Source organism: Jatropha curcas, chromosome 10 (assembly GCF_041381405.1).
Source record: "Jatropha curcas cultivar XTBG-Jc1 chromosome 10, XTBG_Jcur_1.0, whole genome shotgun sequence".
Taxonomy (NCBI): domain Eukaryota; kingdom Viridiplantae; phylum Streptophyta; class Magnoliopsida; order Malpighiales; family Euphorbiaceae; genus Jatropha; species Jatropha curcas.
Genome location: NC_143160.1, coordinates 6465159 through 6489765, shown reverse-complemented (window position 1 = coordinate 6489765; position 24607 = coordinate 6465159). Strand labels below are relative to the sequence as shown.

Sequence of the window (24607 nt, the reverse complement as noted above, 5' to 3'; positions counted from 1 at the left end):
AAGAGTAATTTTCGGATTATTAGCTACGAAATATCAGAACATATGCATTGATGGGTTCTCTAATCATGCCTTAATCTAAATTGTTATGTTATGGAACAATTCTTCTTCAAATCTTCCATGGTCTTAGGTATACAATGTTCTTCTTACATCATCCAGTGATGATAATACTGCAGCAAATAATTCTATAACGGCTTTATTCTCCCTATTCAGCTTGGTCAGATAATTGGATTTATATTTTCAAAATTTAATTAAATAGTCCTTCTATTTTATTGCATTTCAACTAAATAATTTTTCTGGAAGACTTTGTTAATTTTTCTGCTAGTCAATTAAAGAAACTCATGTTGGAGACGGAAGGATGGAAGCGGTGCGGGTTTGTCCAGGTACCCAATCCATACAAACCATTTCAAGCGGATTAGAATATCAATTAATGAGTTGGAAAGGGATATGAGTAAAAATTCGTTACCTGTCGCAGTAAAAATTCATTTTCTAAAAGTCAAAAAGGCTTCTTTTTCAAAACGAAATTGAGACTGAAATTCATACGAAGGACCAATAAAGAATCTAAGAAATTAACAGTTTCAATTCTTGTAATGAAAAATGCTTGTGTACAAGAAGAATAATCAGATTAAAAAAAAAAAAAAAAAAAAAGAACACTGTCTAATTTACATGTTTATGTATGTCTAATTCAACACCCTATATATAGAACTTGAATTAAATGAAGAAGATAAGCTATACACAAAATCCTGTCTTGTGCCTGAAATCTTTATTAGCATAGCTAAAACCTCCTTCATGTTTGGTCTTGCCTGTGGAGATTCTGCAGTGCACCTTATTCCAATTCTCAATAGCTCATACATCTCTACTGCTCCTTGTGCTAAACCAGAGCCTAGTAGAACAACTGGTATAATTTGTGAATTTGGAGAATTTCCAATTACCCTTTTAGCCCATTCCACTAAACTTTCTTCCCCACCATCCACAGCTCGTCTTCCTGTGGCAAGTTCCATTGCCAAAACTCCAAAGCTATACACATCGCCTTTAGTAGTAGCTTTCCAGGTTTGACCATATTCTGGTGCAACATACCCAATAGTGCCAGCTATAATTGTGCTGACATGACTATCTCCAACATCAACAAATCTTGCCAATCCAAAATCTGTAACTCTTGCTTTCCCATCTTTGTGTAAAAGCACATTGCTAGCCTTGACATCGCGGTGGACAATAGCAGGATAGCACTCATGGTGTAGAAAGACTAATGCTCGCGCAACATCAATGGCTATGTCAATTCTCCTTCTCCATGTTAGTCTTATTCTATCTGAAACAAGGTCTTCTAAGCTTCCACATTCCATGTACTCATAAACCAATATTTTCTCTGAACCATCAAGGCACCAACCGTATAGTGTTACAAGATTTGGGTGAGGCCAGCCAAAGCCATTATTTCCACTTAAGACTTCCATTTCTGCTCGAAATTCTCTTTCGCCTTCAATTCCTTCCCTTTGCAGCTTCTTAACTGCTACTTGTCTTCCATCAGGCAATACTCCTCTATACACTGTGCCAAATCCTCCTTTGCCTATGATTCTGCTTTCTGAAAAGTTTCCAGTTGCCTTCAAAATATCAGCATGAGTGAATGCTGTTTTGTCTAAGCGAATTACCTTAACTGTATCGGACAACCATGGAGATGAGCTGCCTGAACTCGATGCCATGTCATGTCGGTATTTAGTTTCTTGCAAGAGATAGGCTGGTGAGTTTGATTTATTTTTGCCGTACATCCAAACTATAACTGATAAAACTCCACATATTAAGAGAGCTAGTGTCAGCGTTAAAAGCACAAAAAGGACAGCCCGCCTTGTAGTACTGTCAACCTTTCTAACTTTAGGAGGAGAAACATCATCTGTGGAATTGTTGATGAATTTTGGAAGAATCAAGAATGGATCACCAAAATAAGAATCTTTCTCAAATGTAGCTAATTGTCCGGTTGATGGGATGACACCAGAAATCAAAGGATTGTATGAGACATTGAACTTGCTTAAGTCACTCAAATTGTTCAAGGTTACAGGAAAAGTGCCAGAAAAATTGTTATGGGACAAATCAAGATTCTGTAAGCATTTGATGTTTCCAATTTGAGTTGGAATTTCACCTGAAAACCCATTCTTGCTTACATTTAGTACTACAAGGGGTAACTCTCCAACCTGAGGAGGCAGCTTCCCATAAATCTCATTAGAACCAAAATGTAACATGCTGAAACTCTGCATCTTACCAATCTCTTGAGGAATCTCACCGGAAAGTTTGTTTCCGCTGAGTTGAAGATAGCCAGAGATTTTGAGTGTTCGAATAGTAGAGCCTGCAGCACATACAGAAAAAAGGCCACTACCTTTAAGTATCCTATCCCATAGGCTTCTGCAATTTTTCCGAGTAAGAAGTATATATACAAAACTAAATGGAGGGTAATCTGCAGGTATCCACCTCTTCATTGCCAAACATTCACCAGACCCTGCAGTTATTCGCTCATTCTGCTGATTTGACTTGAATGTTGGTGTGGGATCTCTGCCTATGTTGACCAGCTCAGGTGGTATTTTCCCTGAAAGCTCGTTGTTAGCAAGGTTTACCCATAATAAGCTACTGCAGTTTCCCAATTCTCGTGGAATTTCACCTGTTAGACTATTATTAGCAAGCATTAACCACAAGAGAGAATTCAAGTTTCCGAGTGAACTTGGTATAGACCCACTTAGGCTATTGAAGGAAAGATCAAGAGCTTGAAGACTTGTCAAATTTCCATATTCTTTAGGGATGCTGCCATTAAATTGATTATAAGCAAGAATCAAGTACTTTAAGCTTGGCATTTCCGAAATTTCAACAGGTAATGGACCTGAGAAATTGTTATAACTCAAGTCTAATCTAACAACACTAGGTAACTTGAGAATACCTGAAGAATATAATCCACCAGTATATGAATTTCCATGCAATACCAGAAACTTCACTTGTTTAAAACTTCCAAAAATTTCTTGCACATCACCTCCAAAACTGTTTCTGCTAAAATCCAGAAAGGCTAAACGGCTTAAGTTCAAAAGAGACTTAGGAATCACTGGAGAGAAACTATTGTTTCCCAAATACAAAGCTTCAAGACTCGAAATTGAGCCTATTTCAGATGGTATTTTACCAGTAAATTTATTTCCCCACACATTCAAAATTATCAAATTCCTACAATTCTTTATCTCTGTTGCCAACCCACCAGTGAAATTGTTTTCTGATAAGTCCAAAACTTCTAGACTGCAAGTCTCACCAAAACTTGACCCCAAAATTTGTCCAGTAAGAAAATTTTGAGCTACGGAAAACTCCTTAAGCCTTGAAAATCCATTCCATATTCCTCCATTAAAAAAATTTGAACTCAAATCAAGATACTGCAATTTCAAGCACTCATCAAAACAAGTATCAATTGTACCGGTAAAATTATTTTGTGAAATATTCGCCACGACTAACTTGTTACAAATTGCAGGAAAGCTAAACTGGATATTCCCAAAAATCCTATTCAAAGACAAATCAAGAATCTGCAAATTTCTCAAGCCAGTCAACTTGAGTTCTCCTTGAAGAATGTTATGTGAAAGATTAAGATATGATAAATTTTGACAGTTGTTCAAGTCATCAGGAAATGAGCCACCGATAGAGTTTCGAGAAAGATCAAGGAAAGAAAGAGCTGTTAGAGAAGAGAAGTTGTTATATAACTCCCCAGAAATGCTGTTATCAGTAAGGTTGATGCCACTAACTCTTAAACCATCAGCTGTGCAAATGATTCCAGACCAGTTACATGGATTTGTGCTAAACTGTCCCCATTGATAATATTGCCCTCTATTTACAGTGTTCTTCTCTAAAAGAAATGACTTGAAATTTAGCAGTGCTTCTCTGTCTGTTTCAAGAGAATCTGCAGCAACCACTGCACCTGCAATAAATAATTAACAGAAATCAAGATTCTTCCAGTTATTAAAATTTTCGTACTGGGAATTTGGGATTCTCCTTAAAAACAAACAGAATCTATATTCTTGGGAATTGCAAACAGCATTACCATTATAAATAAATAAAATTAACCCAGAAAGGCAGAAACTTTAAAAAACTAAGTGTTTTATTATTTAAAGAAAAAAACTAGATTAGTACCTGATATCAAGATTAAGAATATGAATAATACAGCTCTCCACAAATCAGTTTCTTCTTCTGGCATCATTAATCTTGAAACTACCTTTCTTTTTCTTCTTCTTCTTCTTCTTCTCCTTTTATTTATTCTCTTTCTCTTTTAGGCTGTTGTTGTTTATGAATAGAGAATCTCTGTTACAATTCCATCGAGAATAATAAAGGCATCTAAAAGAAAAAATATTTATATTCTAAATTTAGAAGCACTTGAATGTCGTGGATGTACAAGGCCTGCAGGTAGACGAAAGCAAATTTCTAGAAATGCTTGCTCTTTTGCTGTTTTCGATTTTTTTAACATTTTTTCGTTCAACTTTATAACCAAGTAAAAAAAAAAAAGAAATTTGATATATATGGTGATGAAGGATATATTAATCCAATGGAGTCTGGTCTACCAATGGCTTGGTTTGTACTTTGAACAGTTTTGGTATCTCTTTGAATACTGTAAGGAACAAAAGGAAAGGCTTGCGAACAAATCAGGGGCCGCTGGGCCGCCGATGTTGACCGGTTCATGTTATATTGGCTAAGGATTTGACTCTACAAAGGTTTTATGATTTTCTATGCTAATATATATTTTATTTTATTTTGTTTTATTTTTTATTTGAAGATGTTTCTCGAGTTGTTGGGTTTTTCCTTATTTGTTCTTGGTAGTACAAATTTGAATACGAAAACACGATTATATAAAAACACGTTTATAAAATATTATTGACTGTGGCTCAGTCGGCAATGTCACAGTTTAAATATTATAAAAAATTTATAACTCCAGATATTATAAATAAATAATCTAAATTTTTATAAAATTATTATCTTTTTTATTTTTTTCGAGTATTTTTATTCTTCTATTTTTCTTTTAACACTATTTTCGTCAAAGTTGTTAAACACACAAAAATCTTAATTCCAACATAATCTTTTCAAAGATTATTGCTAATCTTTGACATTAATGAATGATAAAATGAAAATTAAGTGAAACAAACTTCTATTAAAAATTTAATATATCTCAATAAAAGAATTATGGAAACAAATTAATATTAAAAAAAATAATTAGTTGGTTCCTCTAACTACCACTAAGTTTCTTCCATGCAAAGATATGGAGGTTTTTAGTTGCATATATTAATACAAGAAGACACAATAGTCAACATTACAACACCATTTGTCTCCTTTGGAAATAGAAAATTGGAGAAATTTTATTTTATTGCCGACCATGAGGAAATAAAATCAACAAAAAAAAATTATTTTGTTTTATTAATTATTATGATGGGAATTAATTGGTTCTTGGAAATTTGTTAACTAAGACTATTGAAAAGTATAGGGAAGACTTTCTTTATGTATATATATAGTTTTTTTTTTTCTTTTATGTCTTTAATCTTTTTTTTTTAATCAAGTCTTAAAGTTATGCATGCTTAGAAATTTCATGGAAACTTCATATAATTTGTATAACTTTTGGGAAGTTGCTTTAACCTAATTTCTCTTGAAGCAAAAAGGGAACCAAATTTTAAAAAAAAAATTACAAAGTAAATATATATTCACTCATTCAACTTTTTTTTAACTTTACAGAGTTAAACTCTTAAAGAAAATTTAAAGCACATTGCTAATCCTATTTTTTATAATTAAGAAAAGATCATAAACGCCTTAATTGCATTTATTAATGAATAGAATAATATATATATATATATTGAAACGAAGAGAAATGTTTTTATTTAATATTTTTTTTATAAATTTTTTTTACATTATTTAATATAAATCAATAGCAACCGCGTGAAATAGCTAAACTTTATACCATATATAGGAAAATTAGGTATTTTTCATCAGACTTACCGGCTGGGGCCCGCCACTGTTAGAGGGTGTACATTGCTATTAGACTTCGACCTTTCTTAAAATTATTAGTTTTTTTTTTATATAATAATAAAAATAGCTAGGTAAAGATGACGGCTAATGACAGTGATAAACGAATAAAAATAGATTAGATTAGTTCTAGTCCTAGTCAAATGACGACGTGGAAATTATATTTTATTTTTTATTACCTCTCGGAAATCTCAATTTCTTTTTTATTATTATTCAGGCATTTATTTCTTAATCATTCGTTTAAGATCTATCTTTCTTTAATCTTATATTCTCTTCAAATCTTTTTTTATGTTTTCATATTTTCTATACCTTTAAAACATTAGTCTTCATTAAATATAAATTATGAAAGCACGGACTTGTCATTTGTAATTATACATCTTCAAATTCATTTTATTCTTCAAAAAAAAAAATATATACTTTTAAAATACAAATATAAATATTCAAATTCAATGATAATTTTAATATATTTATCGGCTCCGCACTTATTTATTTAATATCTAAAAATCCACTTTAAACAAGTAGAGGTGAATTGGATATCCAAAGTAATACATCCTAATTTTTAATAATATGTCATGTGATAATATGTATATAAATAATTACTATAGATCAACAAGTCATGCGTTCAATTTTTATTTCTTATAATATAAGTATTTTATAATTGTTATTATGCTTTTTATGGATTGGACTGCCTTTAATTTATTTTAACTTGTATATAAAAATTATAATTGTATTAGTATGCTAAAATTGTAGCACTGCCAGTGCAGATCACTATCCACAATATCAATGTGACATGGATAATTTCAGAAGGTACTCAATCAATGGATGCAACAAAAACATTATTTGTAACTTGTGTGCTTGGAATTATACACAAACACACACAAAACGCCATTAGAAAAAGACATTATGGATTATGTATGTATGTTATAAACCCTTTGTGTTAGATGGAAACTAGTCAAAAGAAAATGATGTTCTTCCATCAAGAGTCGTTGGGCAGCTTCTCCACAACCACAACCTTTGAAAGGGAATCCTATATATGCAATACACACAGAGATGTGTATGGATTTGTCATTTTTTTATCTAAAAGGGACCCACTTGAGCAAAGATCAAGAGGCATCCAAGAAAACACGTCTCATCACCCATCAAGATTCAATAAATCCTATGAGAAACTATCCAATCACTCGTAGGGTTGTCACGCTCAAACAAGAACTAATCATGAGGAAGTCAAAGTCAAATGATGGCTCCAAAATTGTCAACCATTTGAGTATTTGAATTCTTTTTGTTAATGGGTGAGATTGCTAAGTTCTTGTTGGGTTGTTGTTATCCTTTCTCCTACTACCATAATAGTAAAATTAATTAACTTAATTAAAAACTATATGTGTATTTATTTAGCTTTCAATTGCATCATGTTGTATTTAGTGAACTTGCTTTCAAAATTATGAGGCTATGGACTAGAGAATAGTATTTGGAGTTGGAAAAAATTTATTTTAGTCCCTAAATGTTGGTCTCATTTTTTTTTAGATCATTTAAATATCTAAATTTGTATAAATCAATTAAATCATTGATTAGAGTTGGCAAATTAACCCTTTGTTGTTATCTTATTCTTTAACCTAACACTTGCAATTAGAGTTTACTTTTTTTTTTTTTTTTTTTGGTTAAAGGATCTTAACTAATGATTCTTTTTTAAAACCATCTAGTCGGAAATACAATTAACTAAAAATATGAGCTTAGATTTTTAATTGATTCAAATTAAAGCAAGAGGACTTAATCGATTAAAATGTCAAACTTTAGGTGGCAAAATGATTTTTTCCATATTTGGATTTCAAGAGATAAGTAATTTTAGTAGAATTAAATAAATATGAAAGAAGGATCAATATAGAGATGGCACAAGTAGATGCCTTTTAACATTATTCTTAATTTGATATTGGGAAATTTGAAATAAATATGAAAATATTCTTAAACTATTGAACATCATTCAAAACAAATTTCCTATTATACATCTCTTTGTAATAGTAATAATAATTTTTTGGTGTTTTTAGTTTTTATTTGCAAAGTTGGTTTGGCATGAGGTTATTATAACTTTTAAAATAATATTTTTTTTTCACATATTTCGACTATTCAATAAGTATTTAATTGATATAATTTTACAAATTAAATTATTTTTATAAGTTGTTAATAAATATAATTTTAAAAGTTGAAATGTATAATGCATTAGATAGTGGGAGAATATTTTTTTGCCTAAATAGAGGGATAAATTTCATGATATTGCAATTGAAATTTTATATATTTAAATAGAATTGTTGCACACGCTTAAGTTGAATTTTCTTACCATCCGGCTGTCTTTTGAACATTTTCTTCATTACCCACTAATCTTGTAGGAGCCTCAAAAAAATTAAAGGCATTGATTAAAATTCCTATATTAGATTGGTTTACAGCTAAGCCTAAGCTAACATATTGTGTTTGAGTAGTATGGTGCCCCTCAAATCCTATTAAAAAGAACATATCAGAAAAGAAAGCAAAGTGCTAAATTTCCTTTGTCCTAATAAGATTTTTTATACTATGTGATTTAGGGGTGTGCAAACCAACTGAACCAAATCGCAAGACTCGAAAATTAAAAATACATTTTATTTGAAATCAGATCAAATCGAATTAAATTTAAAAACCGAACCAAATTGATTGGTTTAATTCGATCAAACAGGTCAATTTTACTCGTAAAATAAATATTTTAAAATAATCGATTCAAAGATCGAAAACCAAAATTATGAAAAATTTTAAACTGAAGCGCGAAAACTAAATAACCGAACCAAAACCTGAAAATAATTTAGTTCTGTTAGGTTTTTAGTTTCTTCCAAAGTTTGCTCACCCCTGATGTAATTCTGTCACGACCCAATTCCATGGGCCGGACCGGCACTAGGGCCCAGGTAAGCTTAAGGCCCCCGAGGCCCGTAGTAAGCCTGAAACACCAAAAAATTTATTATCTCAATATAATATTAAACATTCAGCCCATGTTTGTAGGAAATAAATCTCAAGATTTTATTAAATCTCGGCCCAATTTATTAGCTACAACATTCCATAGTTTGGGCCCAATTAACAATACACCACATTTAATATGAGCTCACATAAATATATTGTCTATGTTAATACACGATTAATTATATACAAATTTTACAACTGCGGAGTCACTAACTAATAGATATACATAGATTTTTATACATCTAGACACATAGCAAAATATTTATTGGTCTAGGAAAATTTTCTTTATAGCTCTGCGACGAAGGAACATAGCTTAACCGAATTAAAGAGAAACTTACTTCCTGAAAAATTTAAACAAGACATGTGAGTTTTCTAAGGAGTAATAATTATTGCACACACACGCAGTCACACAAATATGTAAGCATATCAATCTAGTCATCCGACTAGTTATATGCTCACGCAGCCAGTCACACAAATGACATATCATTAGCACTCACAATCATAAACATCTTCATATAATCACATCACGTGGAAATTAGTCAGTGGCACCACCTGAAACCCCAACGAGCCGTCCTCACACATGGCTCGCCCTCTCATACATGTGCACCAGGGAGCCGATCCCCCATACGGCCAACTGGTCTAATCCTCACTTACCAGTCCTCTCATTGTTTTTCCATTCTCTCTTTTCTTTTCCATACCAACAGGAGGCAACCCGGTGGTCTCCATCCAATCTAGATCATCAAGTGCTCACAACAGGAGGCCACCCTGCGGGCTACAATCAAATCTAGATTATCAGGTGCGCAACAACAAGAAGCCATCCTGTGAATTCCCATATAATCTATATCATCAGGTGCACAAGGGGGCGCCGATCTCCCATTTTCCCGGCCGACGGTCAAGTATCATATCATAACCGGATCCATATCACAGACCGTCCTCACAAACCCATGGTGGTCCACTTCATCCCAATTCCACACAAACAAAGCATAGCATTTTCACAACACAATTAATCAAACATTGCAATCAAATGCAGACATATTGATCAGTTGAACACCGTAATGCAATGCACAATTAGACATCCATTCTCAAATGCAATTAAATAATTAAATAAATACCATTAACAATAAATAACAACAATAAAATAAATGATAATAATAAACAATAACAATGAAAATAATTAAATACTTAAATAATTAAATGAATAATAAAGATAATAAATAAATAAATAATATTAAGAATAAACAAACAATTAAATAAATTATAATAATGGAAATAAATAAATAATTGAATAATTCGATGAATAATAATGAAAATAATTAAATAGTTAGAGCATTCTATTTAATATTTATTAAGTTATAGAATTAATCTAAATAGACTTATTAATTGTGTCATTACTTAAAACTAGTCTAAGTTCTATCGAAATTTCGGCAGCATCTCCCCTAAAAATAGGACTATCTACCTGTTTAAATATCACAATAATATATATATTAATACACACAGCCCATCCGTCGAGCAATCAATCAATCGAATACCCATCCTCCTTTAAATAACAATATCGCCATTTAACATCCATAACAACTTGCACAAGCTTAATTCGTATTCTAAATAACATCATTTATCAGTCATTGGATACATATGTATGTATATACAAGCATATGTGCATAATTAACTTTCACGATTAATTCTTATTCCATATCTTTTCATTGGTACCTAGGCATGTAAGACTTCAAGCTTAACCTCAGTTACCACTTATTAGAACAAGAAGTTTTACTCTATTCAAATTTACACATTATGTTCTAAGTATCTCGTATCATCCAACTAACAACATCAATAATTAATCACCAATACAAAATTTTAACTTTACTTTATAAGGTTAAGCAAATAACTAAGTAGATAAACAATTGCAAATTTATATTGGCTTAACGTTTATACCCTTCTAGTGTAACTATATATATATATATATATATATATATATATATATATATATATATATATATATATATATATATATATATCTTTAATAATTATATGCAATTATAATTTATAAACTCTTCCATTTCCTTGTTATTAATTAAGATCTCGAAATTCCATTTAATGATCCATGAACCATCATCTATTGAATATGAATAAGCATTTATGAATATCTATCGACCTGGAAATAAAAAAAAAAATACACTTCCTCATCCATATTTGTCTTCTACAACAATTTAATATATTTGCTGCCACTACACAGATTCGTAGTTTTTCTACGCTAAAATCTTAAATTGCACACCAACTAACCAATCTGTTGCAAATATTAGACCTACTACCTCATATGTACACTATCAAACAATAATTTGAAGGAATAATTAAAAATAAAATTCCTAAATTCCAGTTTAATCTCATAGCACACAGGCTGGCAAATTCACTAATCAACTTACCTTACTAAGAGAAAGGTTGGAAATTGCTTACCCAGTTGCGAAAATGTCGGAAAAGTGCAAGACAGAAAGGAAATGCCACTGTCCCTGCCGAAGAACGATATCGCAACTCCTTGCGATTTGCTGCACCAGTAGATGAACGACGATGGAGAAGGGGAGAGCGGAGCTACACCGTCGACGGGGATGAAGCTGGAGTCGATCGATCGCCGGAGAGTTGAGCTAAAGAGGCGACGTGATTTCCCGATCACAAACTCGCAAGTCTGCTGTGAGTGTACGCCAGAAACGAAAGGAGAGAGAGAGGAAGGGAGGCGAGGGCTGCTGCAGTGAGGAGGCGACAACGAGGTTGGCGATGGTCTCGGGTGGTCGGAAAAAAAGGGGAGGGGGAGGGGGGGTCGCGCGCATGGCGCTGGCTCCAGGAAGAAGAAGGGAAAAAGAAAAGAAAAAAAAAAAAGAAAAAAAGAAAAGAAAGAAAAAAAAATCTTGGGGCTTCTAGACCATTCCGGTTCGATTCGAACCGGTTTGGTCTAATTCAATGATTCGGCTCAATTTGCTTGGTTTTCGAGTTTTTCGCTTGGTTTTCGAAAAATCAAATTGGTTAATGGGTCCAGTTTAGCAATAATAAAATACTAGCCGGTATAATCTCATTGGTTGAAAATAAAAAATTTAGTTTTTAAATGAAAATTCTACGAAATTAAATTTTCGGGTCGTTTCAATCTTCCCTCCTTATAAAAATTCGTCCTCGAATTTTAGAGATGAGCAAGAAATAGGAATGCAACTAGAAAAGAAAGCATGTAAGGATATTTAACAAACAAATTATCATTTGATTGACATCCAAGAATAAATGAATGAAAGGTTTCATTATAACTCAAAATGTATTCGTTCAACCATCTATTACATTTATTGTCACTTGATTAAAACTCACAGGAAACTTAAGTCTATTACTATAACCTCGAATTTCTATTGCCAACAATCCTATTTAGTGCCACTTGGCTGAAGTTTACGAGAAACTTAAGCTTATTGTCTAATTCTCCAATTACTATCTTCAGACAGCTACTGAAATCTCTTTAGAAAATCTTTCTTTGAATAAAACTTTTACAATAAAACGGGATTTATCAAGAAGATGCATAATATATGTCATATATATTTCTCAAAATTATATAATTTTTTTTTTGAAAATTTAAATTTTCACTAAGTATTCCTTCATGAAAACCCAACATATAGTTTACAAACACAAAACGACTGAAATTTAATTTACTTCTAATATCAAGATTTAACTCGTTTAATTTACATATATTATTATTCAAACTTTTCTTTAATCAAAAATTCAAAAACTTATTACTTTAATTCAAAACTTTAAGAAAAAAAAAAATTCGTCTACGACTTCCGTTGTCTATTATATCATAGGGCACTTCGAAATAACTGTCTGTTAATCCTTGTTAATCGTGATTTATCTAATCACCAACATTTCAATCTAAGACTTATTACTTACTCTTTCATCTAATACACATCAATACTAATGTCTTCTATGAAAATCTCGTAAGTCCTAACCTAATGCCATCTTAACACCCAAATATCACACCAAACCAATCTCATTAGTTTCTTATCGTCGAATGCATATATACTAATAACTTCACTTTTCTGTCCATATCATGGACTAGAATTTTTCTAATCTACAGTCTTAACATTTAATTAAATGTCTTAATTAGCCATACGTCTACCTATCACTAACTTGAGTCAACTGTATATTTAACTTACCTATCTCATTTGTCCTTAATCAATCAATATTCTCCTATTCAAGTCGAGTAAGGTTTTTTTTTTTTTTTTTTTTTTTTTTTTTTTTTTTTTTTTTATCTACCACTAACTCCTAATATATATATATTACAATTTGTCAACTATTATGTCTTACCCTTAAACTATCCAAGTTCATTTCTATTGTTATCTTTCTTACTTACACATTAAACAATCCTATACTCCTAATTTAGTAGCAACTCAACTTCTGTACCCAAAATTGCCTACCTGACCATTCCAACATTCGTGTTTCTATCTTGACTGCGAACTACCTACTTACCTATATCATTGTTATCATTATTATTACCACCCCTTTATCTTATCCCACCGGCCCTGTGATATAAATAGACAATTTTTCAAAAATAATTTTTTTTTTTTTCTATATAAATAATCAATTTTCAATTTATTTATCATAACACAATTTGAATTCAAAATAAAAATGGGGTTTAAAATTTAAATATCAATATCAAGTAAATAAAACAATAAAAAGAAATCCTAAAGAAATTCAGTAGCCGAACTGAATACTAAAATACCGATTCCTAATCACCCAAAATTCATCAATCCACCATACAATTAGAAAACCTACTTATTCTCTACACTATCCTGTTCACTGATAGGAATAGAGTTCACATGAAAAGTAGTGTACTGGGTGATCAGGCCAATCCACTACCATAAGGTATTACTCTATTCCCTAGCTTAAGGGTTGATAATTGCTTTCGCCCCTACAGGTATTGTGATGGGTTCATCCTACTATCCATTACTTGCACTCTAATCCTCAATTAGTTCTTCTATAGTTTATGGATCTTCACAATAGGTGTGGGTTTTCCCACCTCATAGGGTCTAGTGTGTCCACCATCCCTAGAGAGGGAAATCATAAAGTTTCCTTCCTTATGTTGGTTACGGCCGATCCCAACATAAAGAAATTTCCTATACTCCGCAGTTGTGTCCCAAAACCCTAACCTAAGCTCTGATACCAACTTTGTCACGACCCAATTCCATGGGCCGGACCGGCACTAGGGCCCAGGTAAGCTTAAGGCCCCCGAGGCCCGTAGTAAGCCTGAAACACCAAAAAATTTATTATCTCAATATAATATTAAACATTCAGCCCATGTTTGTAGGAAATAAATCTCAAGATTTTATTAAATCTCGGCCCAATTTATTAGCTACAACATTCCATAGTTTGGGCCCAATTAACAATACACCACATTTAATATGAGCTCACATAAATATATTGTCTATGTTAATACACGATTAATTATATACAAATTTTACAACTGCGGAGTCACTAACTAATAGATATACATAGATTTTTATACATCTAGACACATAGCAAAATATTTATTGGTCTAGGAAAATTTTCTTTATAGCTCTGCGACGAAGGAACATAGCTTAACCGAATTAAAGAGAAACTTACTTCCTGAAAAATTTAAACAAGACATGTGAGTTTTCTAAGGAGTAATAATTATTGCACACACACGCAGTCACACAAATATGTAAGCATATCAATCTAGTCATCCGACTAGTTATATGCTCACGCAGCCAGTCACACAAATGACATATCATTAGCACTCACAATCATAAACATCTTCATATAATCACATCACGTGGAAATTAGTCAGTGGCACCACCTGAAACCCCAACGAGCCGTCCTCACACATGGCTCGCCCTCTCATACATGTGCACCAGGGAGCCGATCCCCCATACGGCCAACTGGTCTAATCCTCACTTACCAGTCCTCTCATTGTTTTTCCATTCTCTCTTTTCTTTTCCATACCAACAGGAGGCAACCCGGTGGTCTCCATCCAATCTAGATCATCAAGTGCTCACAACAGGAGGCCACCCTGCGGGCTACAATCAAATCTAGATTATCAGGTGCGCAACAACAAGAAGCCATCCTGTGAATTCCCATATAATCTATATCATCAGGTGCACAAGGGGGCGCCGATCTCCCATTTTCCCGGCCGACGGTCAAGTATCATATCATAACCGGATCCATATCACAGACCGTCCTCACAAACCCATGGTGGTCCACTTCATCCCAATTCCACACAAACAAAGCATAGCATTTTCACAACACAATTAATCAAACATTGCAATCAAATGCAGACATATTGATCAGTTGAACACCGTAATGCAATGCACAATTAGACATCCATTCTCAAATGCAATTAAATAATTAAATAAAGACCATTAACAATAAATAACAACAATAAAATAAATGATAATAATAAACAATAACAATGAAAATAATTAAATACTTAAATAATTAAATGAATAATAAAGATAATAAATAAATAAATAATATTAAGAATAAACAAACAATTAAATAAATTATAATAATGGAAATAAATAAATAATTGAATAATTCGATGAATAATAATGAAAATAATTAAATAGTTAGAGCATTCTATTTAATATTTATTAAGTTATAGAATTAATCTAAATAGACTTATTAATTGTGTCATTACTTAAAACTAGTCTAAGTTCTATCGAAATTTCGGCAGCATCTCCCCTAAAAATAGGACTATCTACCTGTTTAAATATCACAATAATATATATATTAATACACACAGCCCATCCGTCGGGCAATCAATCAATCGAATACCCGTCCTCCTTTAAATAACAATATCGCCATTTAACATCCATAACAACTTGCACAAGCTTAATTCGTATTCTAAATAACATCATTTATCAGTCATTGGATACATATGTATGTATATACAAGTATATGTGCATAATTAACTTTCACGATTAATTCTTATTCCATATCTTTTCATTGGTACCTAGGCATGTAAGACTTCAAGCTTAACCTCAGTTACCACTTATTAGAACAAGAAGTTTTACTCTATTCAAATTTACACATTATGTTCTAAGTATCTCGTATCATCCAACTAACAACATCAATAATTAATCACCAATACAAAATTTTAACTTTACTTTATAAGGTTAAGCAAATAACTAAGTAGATAAACAATTGCAAATTTATATTGGCTTAACGTTTATACCCTTCTAGTGTAACTATATATATATATATATATATATATATATATATATATATCTTTAATAATTATATGCAATTATAATTTATAAACTCTTCCATTTCCTTGTTATTAATTAAGATCTCGAAATTCCATTTAATGATCCATGAACCATCATCTATTGAATATGAATAAGCATTTATGAATATCTATCGACCTGGAAATAAAAAAAAAAATACACTTCCTCATCCATATTTGTCTTCTACAACAATTTAATATATTTGCTGCCACTACACAGATTCGTAGTTTTTCTACGCTAAAATCTTAAATTGCACACCAACTAACCAATCTGTTGCAAATATTAGACCTACTACCTCATATGTACACTATCAAACAATAATTTGAAGGAATAATTAAAAATAAAATTCCTAAATTCCAGTTTAATCTCATAGCACACAGGCTGGCAAATTCACTAATCAACTTACCTTACTAAGAGAAAGGTTGGAAATTGCTTACCCAGTTGCGAAAATGTCGGAAAAGTGCAAGACAGAAAGGAAATGCCACTGTCCCTGCCGAAGAACGATATCGCAACTCCTTGCGATTTGCTGCACCAGTAGATGAACGACGATGGAGAAGGGGAGAGCGGAGCTACACCGTCGACGGGGATGAAGCTGGAGTCGATCGATCGCCGGAGAGTTGAGCTAAAGAGGCGACGCGATTTCCCGATCACAAACTCGCAAGTCTGCTGTGAGTGTACGCCAGAAACGAAAGGAGAGAGAGAGGAAGGGAGGCGAGGGCTGCTGCAGTGAGGAGGCGACAACGAGGTTGGCGATGGTCTCGGGTGGTCGGAAAAAAAGGGGAGGGGGAGGGGGGGTCGCGCGCATGGCGCTGGCTCCAGGAAGAAGAAGGGAAAAAGAAAAGAAAAAAAAAAAAAGAAAAAAAGAAAAGAAAGAAAAAAAAATCTTGGGGCTTCTAGACCATTCCGGTTCGATTCGAACCGGTTTGGTCTAATTCAATGATTCGGCTCAATTTGCTTGGTTTTCGAGTTTTTCGCTTGGTTTTCGAAAAATCAAATTGGTTAATGGGTCCAGTTTAGCAATAATAAAATACTAGCCGGTATAATCTCATTGGTTGAAAATAAAAAATTTAGTTTTTAAATGAAAATTCTACGAAATTAAATTTTCGGGTCGTTTCAAATTCTATGCAAGAATTTCTTTTTGTTATATTGGTATTTGGTCATTTATCGAAACAAAATAATTGAAACTTAGTTCTTATGAATCAAATATTGCGTGTTAATAAAAGGATAAATAAATCAAAATAATATGTATTGCAAAATAAAAATAATTTTTTATTTGTTTTAGTTTGCGTGCCTGTCTCTATGCTCGAACTAAATATAACATTCAGATAAAATCCTTTCGATAACACCGTCTTATATAATTTCAATTAGCACCGAATGCTAAAAGTTAATCATATAAAAGTTCATTTTTACTTTAAATGAAAAGTTGAATAAAATTAAGCATATTATGCAAAATTAAATGCCTAGGCCCAACCTTAAAATAATAATAATAATAATAATAAATTACATGCATGATTCACGTTTTAAGAATCGAAATTAATTATTGGTTCACTGTTCATAACACCTATTTGGGTCTAATTTCATGATTGATGTAGTGGTTAAGAGTTGATTAAACTTAAAGTCTTGGTCAAGGAAGATAGGCACGTGCGCAATATTTAGACAAATTTAGCGTGTGAAATCCATTTTCGATCTTGCAAAAAAAAAAAAAAAAAAAAATCACATATCATATTATTATATTAAAAAATAACAATGGACAAATGTTGAATGTAATCCCTATAATATAAACTTTGAATTTATTATCAATTTGCTCCATTTTGAGCAATAACAATAAAGTATTTAAGTTTTTTTATTTTCTTGCGTAATAAAAAAATAAAAAAAATAAGAAATTTAAATTTAAATAAAAAATTAGAAAAATTTAAAAATTAAATTAAATAAATAGAATATTGTTGCAGTATGGTTCAATTACTTCAAATGTTTAGGGAGTGTTCGACAAAATTAGCTCTTTTGATAATTGTTAGCTGTTTTAATAGCTTTTAGCTATTTTAGTTGCTTTTCATGTAACGCTAAAAGTTAAACGTTCGATGAGTTAACTTTTTATAAAACGTTATCTTAAGTTTTAAAAGCTAATTCAAACGCTATGTTATCGAACACTATAAAAAGTAATGTTTAGCGTTTTGACCGCCGAACACGGCCTTATAAAGTTTCTACTTAAATACAAGGCAAAGAGAGGGGGAATTGGTAGACCCAAGCCACTATTTCCAATGTTTTCTTAAAATTTATTTTACAAAATAGTGTATTTTTTTTTATTAAACTCCCTTTAATTAAAAAAAAAGAAAAAAAAAAAAAAAACTCAATGGACTTACTAATTTCTTCAGAGTAATGTGAATATAAGATGCCAAAGGGGAAGAGAAAAAGATAGCTAACGTATATATTATGGAAGGTAGTAGTCCTTAATTGATGAGAAGTAGCCAAATGGTTGCCATATAGAGTAATAGATTGAGATGTATGCTTTTGTTTTATTGGAAATTTAGCTTTCAAAAATGTAAAAGGACTAGGTGTGTGGGGTTCCGAACAGAACTGAACCGCAAATGCCGAAAATAAAAAATAAAGCGTCTTTGAAATTGATCTAAATCGAAATAAATTTAGAATCGAACCAAACTGATCGATTTAGTTTGGTTTTACATAGAAAATAAATATTTTAGAATACTGATCCAAAAGACGGAAAACCGAAATTATGGAAGATTACAAACTAAAACCGAAACTAAAAACCGAATAACCAACCAAAAATCGAAAATAATTTGATTTGATTCGATTGTTGATTTTTTACAAAGTTTGCTCACCCTAAAAAGGACCAAAGTTCCAATTGCATAGACATCATATTCATTTTATATGCATATGCAATTATTAATCGGAAAATATTTTTGGCACAACTTGTGTCAGACTCGATATGAGTAAAAAAACTGTAATGCTCTTAAAAGAACATTTTAGCAATTTAGATATTATTAATATGGTACATTTATAAATATGCACAAATTGTCAGACACAACTTGTGATATTTTGTAAAGCTCAGACCCAAGAATCAAAAATTAAATCATTCACCAGCTAAGATTGATCCCAAGACTCTTGTTTCCAGCAAAGCAATGCAAAATTTAGACCAATGACTTGTGACTTTTGTTTGTTTTTGGTACAAAGTAGCGTATAACAATTGTTGTTTTTGCTTCGAAGAATCTTCTTTTCCTATAACGACTAACGTGTTTGCCTTTGACGGGGCATTGACCGCCACCAACTTACACTTTTGGAAATTTTGTTCCTAGTTTGGATTTCTTGATGCTCTGCTTTTCTTGGATAAGAAATGGAAAATCAAAAATACCTTTGTCTCGATAATATTTCATATTTGCAATTCCAAACAAACCTTTCACTACCATCATTCTAAATAAACAGTTTCAGTTGGACTGCAACTTTCTTAGCATTCTGGGTTGGGCTGGGCTGGACTGGACTGGACTTGCATAGACACAGGCATAAACCTTAATTTAATTTCACTAGGGGTGAGCAAACTGTGGAAAAAACCAAAAATCGATCTCGACCAAATTATTATCGGTTTTTAATTTCAGCTTCGGTTTAAAATCTTCCATAAATTTGATTTTCTGTCTTCGGGTCGATTATTTTAAAATATTTTTTTTAGTAAAGCCTAACTGTTTGACCGAATCGAACCAACCAATTTGATTCAATTTCAAATAAAATGTATTTTCGATTTTCGGTTCTTGCGATTCGGTTCGAAACCGAACCGCTCATTTTGCACATCCATAATCTTCACTAGCCATGTCTCTGTCATTGACAATCTTGGGCTGTATGTATTTTGATGCTCGAAGTTTGATAATTTCAAAAATAATTTAATATGAATTATTTAATTTTTATAAATACTAATATAAGAGCACATTAGGAAAAATTCAATGATATTAACTAAAATTTTTAATCTATGTGCAAGTCAAACCATGCTAGAAATTATGGGACGGTAATAATAGGTGGAATCAGAACAACACTAACAAACATACACATATATGGAGAAAGATATTCAAAATGAGTCTTGTACACAATAGTATTATTGGAAAGTTTACAAGCATATACAGAACATAAAATGCTAAAATTTCATGTTCAAAACCTTACCTAATGGCTGATAATTTACAGGTGTTCTATCATACGAAGATGAAGAAGGACCAAACTCTCTTGACAAAGATTCCTGTCTAAGTGCAGCTAAAGCAGCTTTTCTCCTCTGCTTCTGTTCTCTCCACTTCCTCAACTGATCTTCCAGTGCTAATTTCGCTCTCTCAGCTGCTTCAGCTCTCGTAACTGCCTGTTCGGTTCGTGTCCTGAATTCTGCAACTTTTGCTGTTGCAGATTCCAATTCTTTTTTCAAAATCTCATTTTCATTTTTATTTCCGGCTTTCCCAATCAAATTCTCATATTCTTCTTGCGAAATTGTCACTTTTCTATAATTTTCTTGATCACATTCAATACCCTTTCTTGCTTCTGCTGCAAGTTTTGCTCTTTCTTTATGAAGCTCAGCTTTCAATAATGCTATTTCTACTTGCACTCCATTTTCTCTTTCTGCAAGTTCTTTCATTTCAGTTTTCACCTTTTCTAACTCATTTTTACTCATTTCAATTTCACAGTTTGACCGAAACACCTCATCATTTGCATTCTTTAATTCTAATTTTAACTGATCCATTTCTTTTTCCATTTCCTCAACATAATTAGTTCCTTTATCAGAATTCTTTTCTTTCTCTTCTATATCTGATAATTTTAGTTCATTCTCTTGTTTTCTCAGGTTTTGATCTTCTGTTTCTGTTGTTTTCTCCTCCTTTGCTGCTTCAAGAGCAACCTGTTTAGACATTAAAATAGCTTCGTTAAGCTCCATAACGCGTTTTAGTAGCTCTTCAGATCTCTCCTTTTCAATATTAGCAGAAGCTTGCATGGCTGCAGTTTGTGTTAAGGCCTTAAGCTTATCATCTGTAGCAGCAGCAAGTAGAGTTTCCATAGTAAGCAATTCTCCTTGCACACACTTTAATTCGCCTAAAACATGCAAAAGCTGCTCTCTGGATTTCCCATTTTCTAAAATTTGATCAGTCATTTCCTTTGCTTTAGCTTCGAGCTCATCGATCCGAATGTTAGCTTCTTTGCAGTCTTCTAAGTAGAGATCTTTTTCAATCTCGGTATTTTTCAGCTGAGTTGAAAGTTCCTCAGTTGTTTTCTGATAGTGTTCTAGTTTGTGTAATAGTTGCAAATAGGCAGCATCTTTTGCTTCTAGTTGCACCTTGTAATTTGCCAAATCCTTTCGTAGACCTTCAATGTCTTTCTCCTTATCAACCTCCTGAAAATGTAAAAAAAAAAAAGGAACATAAACAAATGTTCAAATTTGTTTAAGGTTTTCATATTTTATAGAGCCTGTTATCAGAACAATATAAAAACTATTTTGTATATATCCTCAAAAAAAAATCTCACATCCCCGCTGTTGCTGTTGCTGCTGCTGCTACTGCTACTGGTAGGCCGGTGTTTCCTGTGTTCACTCTTTTCACCGAACAAGGTAATTGCAACTTGTACAGGTTCAATAGGTTTGGTATCAATCTCACCCATGTTTCTTGTAACCAAGAAAGGAGATAATTAATTTCTAAGAGAGCACCTAATTGCTTTGGAAAATGGATTTTCTCAGGAAAATAGATAGGAACCATCAGAGAAAACTGTGAAATTAATTATAGGATCGACGTTGAAAAACAAGAAAACACATTGGTATTGTCTTGGTTGGTTGGATATTGCAAAGAAAGGAATTCTTCATTCTTGTCACAATTAAAGAAAACAATATTTTCCGATGAATCTTGAGGCAGAATGCCTTGAAGTGATCAATTTTTCTTTTCTAATTCTTCTTGTTTGCTGTCTTCTTGAAAACAATGTTTTGAGGAGGATGATAACAAGGCCGTTATGTTGTGAGATTTTTTCGCGGGCTTTTCCGTTGTCAAAGAGTTGGAAGTACTTGGCAAGAAAATGAATTTTGGCCCATGGGCTTAACTTAAGCAATGGATTTTTCTGTTCCATACGTTTTCAATTTCACGTTTTAGTTTTTTTTTATACAAGATATATTAATTGCACTTAGGCAACTCCTGACCTTACAAATAAAATTATTGTATAGTTATCCTTTAGTTTTTTTAAAAAAATTAATTTGCAATTTAATGTATTTTTTTGAATCAAAATGTTATATATATTGCTCTAATAAAATTTAATTTTTTGCAATTAAACCATACTCTTTACCATTTCTTAAGTGAATTTTACATTTTTAAACCTAATTCTTTTTTGCAAAATAGAGAGTTAAGTTTAAATGGAAATAACTTTGAAATAGAAATATGGTATGTCTGGAAATTTAAGAAAAGTCCATCAGAAACCAAGCTGTCATTAGGCATCCCCTTACAATTATGCAAGATAGTATGCATGTGGTGTGCTGTCTTTGTCTATCTTCTCTTACAAATTAATTAATCTAATCATCATTCTCTTAATTATGATTGAAGCATTAAACCATTTCTTTTCAGTACTTTTGTTATTAACCATCTAAAAATTTTTAAATAAATGTAGTAGAACGGTGTCGTTTGTCTATGCGAGATCTAACACAAATGTCGTTTTCACAGTATCATTTTCTGTTGTTTTTTAAAGAGCGTATTATAGATTTGATCTGCTTTGGTGGCCGTTAGTTCTCTCCTACAGTAAGTATCATCCTGTATTAGAAGGAGAGGCATTGGTTGCTTTGCTTCTCTGCTCATTGTCTTCTCAAAAAGAAATGGAGAAAGCACTGACAAAGGTTGGAAGTTTCTGGATTTCCAAGAAAGCAAAGGAAGAATTCTCCAACATTTCTCATGACCTTTCTGTATGTTTCAATTCTTGTTTTCTTGATCATTGTTACCAACTTAACTCTTTAATGGTTTTTCAGATCTTACAGGTTCTTGTAATGGCTTTTTTTTTAATACCTCTCATTTTACCTAATACTTGAATTAAAGCATGCATGCTCATTAATGTAATTGCTGTTTGCAAATCTTTAATTAATACCCTTAACTATATGCAAATTGTTCCAGAATTTATCTGATTCTGTTGAAGAAAAGGCAAAATGGGTATTCAACAAGTTGAAAGGTATGCATATCTTTCTTCTTCCTTGACAGAACTTTTTCGATTTAGCGATAAATTATAGAAAATTAGGAATATTAAATGTATGTGTTGATCAGGATTATTTTTTACGTTTAAACTATCCTATCAAACTGAATTTAAACGTTTGCCCTGTTTTTTTATAGGTAAGCCACAAAAATCCTTGGCAGATATTCTAAGAGAGTATAATCTTCCTTCCGGCCTATTTCCTCATAATGTAAAATGCTACGAGTTTGAAGAATCAAGAGGGAAGCTGATAATATACCTACCCTCTACTTGTGAGGTATGTTTCAAGGATTCGTCCATTTTAAGGTATGCCACTCGTGTGAAAGCCACATTGTCAAGGGGAAAGCTCACTGGAATTGAAGGAATGAAGACCAAAGTTCTTGTATGGGTTAAAGTTACTAGTGTAACTGTTGAGAGTTATAAGTCTGATAAAATATGGTTCACTGCTGGTGTCAAGAAGTCAAGGCCTAAAGATGCCTATGAAGTGCCTCGTGAAGCCATTAAAGTTGAAGAATTTTGATTTTGATAATGAGAAAACCATAATTTGATGTGATTTTATTGTCATCTTATAATTGATTCATATAAATTCATTGTCGACAGACAAATTCGTTATATTATTTTGGTTATAAATGTTAGATAAACATTTTATTCTTACATATATTGTCAATTAATGTCATAACTACGGATAGCGGTGAAAAATGCCTTATCCGTGCACAAATTCATTCAAATTTGAGGCACTCAATCCCATTTAAAATTGCACTTGCATTAATCGTAATCGAACCCACAAGTTATTTTAATTTCATAATGTAGACAATATAAGAATATACAAATTGGATCCAATGATACATGTATACTAATAATTGCATGATACAATTTATGGGTTGTGGCTCAATTGACAACGCAGGCTAAGTATGTAAGAAGAGTTATCGGGTTTGCTCCCCCACTAAACACACATGCAGGGGTAGGCGAGAAGCCTTAATTGTGACTAAACCCCAAGCCGGATTAGACGGTTCGGATACAGTGATTTACACAAAAAAAAAAAAAAAAAAAAAAAAATTGCATGATACAAGCCAGACAAATAAGGAAAAAAAAAAAAAGGCAAGTAAGGGCGTTAAAAAGAGAATAACAAATCCAGGAATAAAGTTTGACTAAAGCAGCATATTTCATGTGTTTTTGGGTAACATTCTAAA

The 24607-nt window shown here is 32.2% G+C and overlaps 3 protein-coding genes across 3 annotated transcripts; 1 reads left to right on the top strand and 2 right to left on the bottom strand.

Annotated features, from left to right (window-relative positions):
• Nucleotides 1-560: 560 nt before the first annotated feature.
• LOC105640580 (Leucine-rich repeat protein kinase family protein) lies at nucleotides 561-4584 on the bottom strand. Its single transcript, XM_012224933.4, has 2 exons — nucleotides 4135-4584; nucleotides 561-3922 (listed from the first exon to the last, which is right to left on the bottom strand). The coding sequence occupies exons 1-2, from the start codon at nucleotides 4199-4201 to the stop codon at nucleotides 678-680; spliced, it is 3312 nt and encodes a 1103-aa protein (XP_012080323.1). The 5' UTR covers nucleotides 4202-4584; the 3' UTR covers nucleotides 561-677.
• A 15768-nt stretch (nucleotides 4585-20352) lies between these two features.
• Nucleotides 20353-22383, bottom strand: LOC105640770 (uncharacterized). Its single transcript, XM_012225165.3, has 2 exons — nucleotides 21732-22383; nucleotides 20353-21600 (listed from the first exon to the last, which is right to left on the bottom strand). Exons 1-2 carry the CDS (start codon nucleotides 21861-21863, stop codon nucleotides 20371-20373), a joined length of 1362 nt encoding a protein of 453 aa, XP_012080555.1. The 5' UTR covers nucleotides 21864-22383; the 3' UTR covers nucleotides 20353-20370.
• A 559-nt stretch (nucleotides 22384-22942) lies between these two features.
• On the top strand, nucleotides 22943-24075 carry LOC105640579 (uncharacterized protein At5g01610). The gene is made up of 3 exons (XM_012224932.4): nucleotides 22943-23139; nucleotides 23345-23399; nucleotides 23558-24075. The coding sequence occupies exons 1-3, from the start codon at nucleotides 23053-23055 to the stop codon at nucleotides 23935-23937; spliced, it is 522 nt and encodes a 173-aa protein (XP_012080322.1). The 5' UTR covers nucleotides 22943-23052; the 3' UTR covers nucleotides 23938-24075.
• The last annotated feature ends 532 nt before the right edge of the window (nucleotides 24076-24607 follow it).

Coding starts and splice junctions, on each gene's coding strand:
- LOC105640580 (XM_012224933.4), bottom strand. CDS start 4,201: ATGATGCCAGAAGAAGAAACTGATTTGTGGAGAGCTGTATTATTCATA. Junction 3,923..4,134: donor ATTCTTAATCTTGATATCAG/GTACTAATCTAG, acceptor TATTTATTGCAG/GTGCAGTGGTTGCTGCAGAT.
- LOC105640770 (XM_012225165.3), bottom strand. CDS start 21,863: ATGGGTGAGATTGATACCAAACCTATTGAACCTGTACAAGTTGCAATT. Junction 21,601..21,731: donor GCAACAGCAACAGCGGGGAT/GTGAGATTTTTT, acceptor TTACATTTTCAG/GAGGTTGATAAGGAGAAAGA.
- LOC105640579 (XM_012224932.4), top strand. CDS start 23,053: ATGGAGAAAGCACTGACAAAGGTTGGAAGTTTCTGGATTTCCAAGAAA. Junction 23,140..23,344: donor ACATTTCTCATGACCTTTCT/GTATGTTTCAAT, acceptor AAATTGTTCCAG/AATTTATCTGATTCTGTTGA. Junction 23,400..23,557: donor GGTATTCAACAAGTTGAAAG/GTATGCATATCT, acceptor GTTTTTTTATAG/GTAAGCCACAAAAATCCTTG.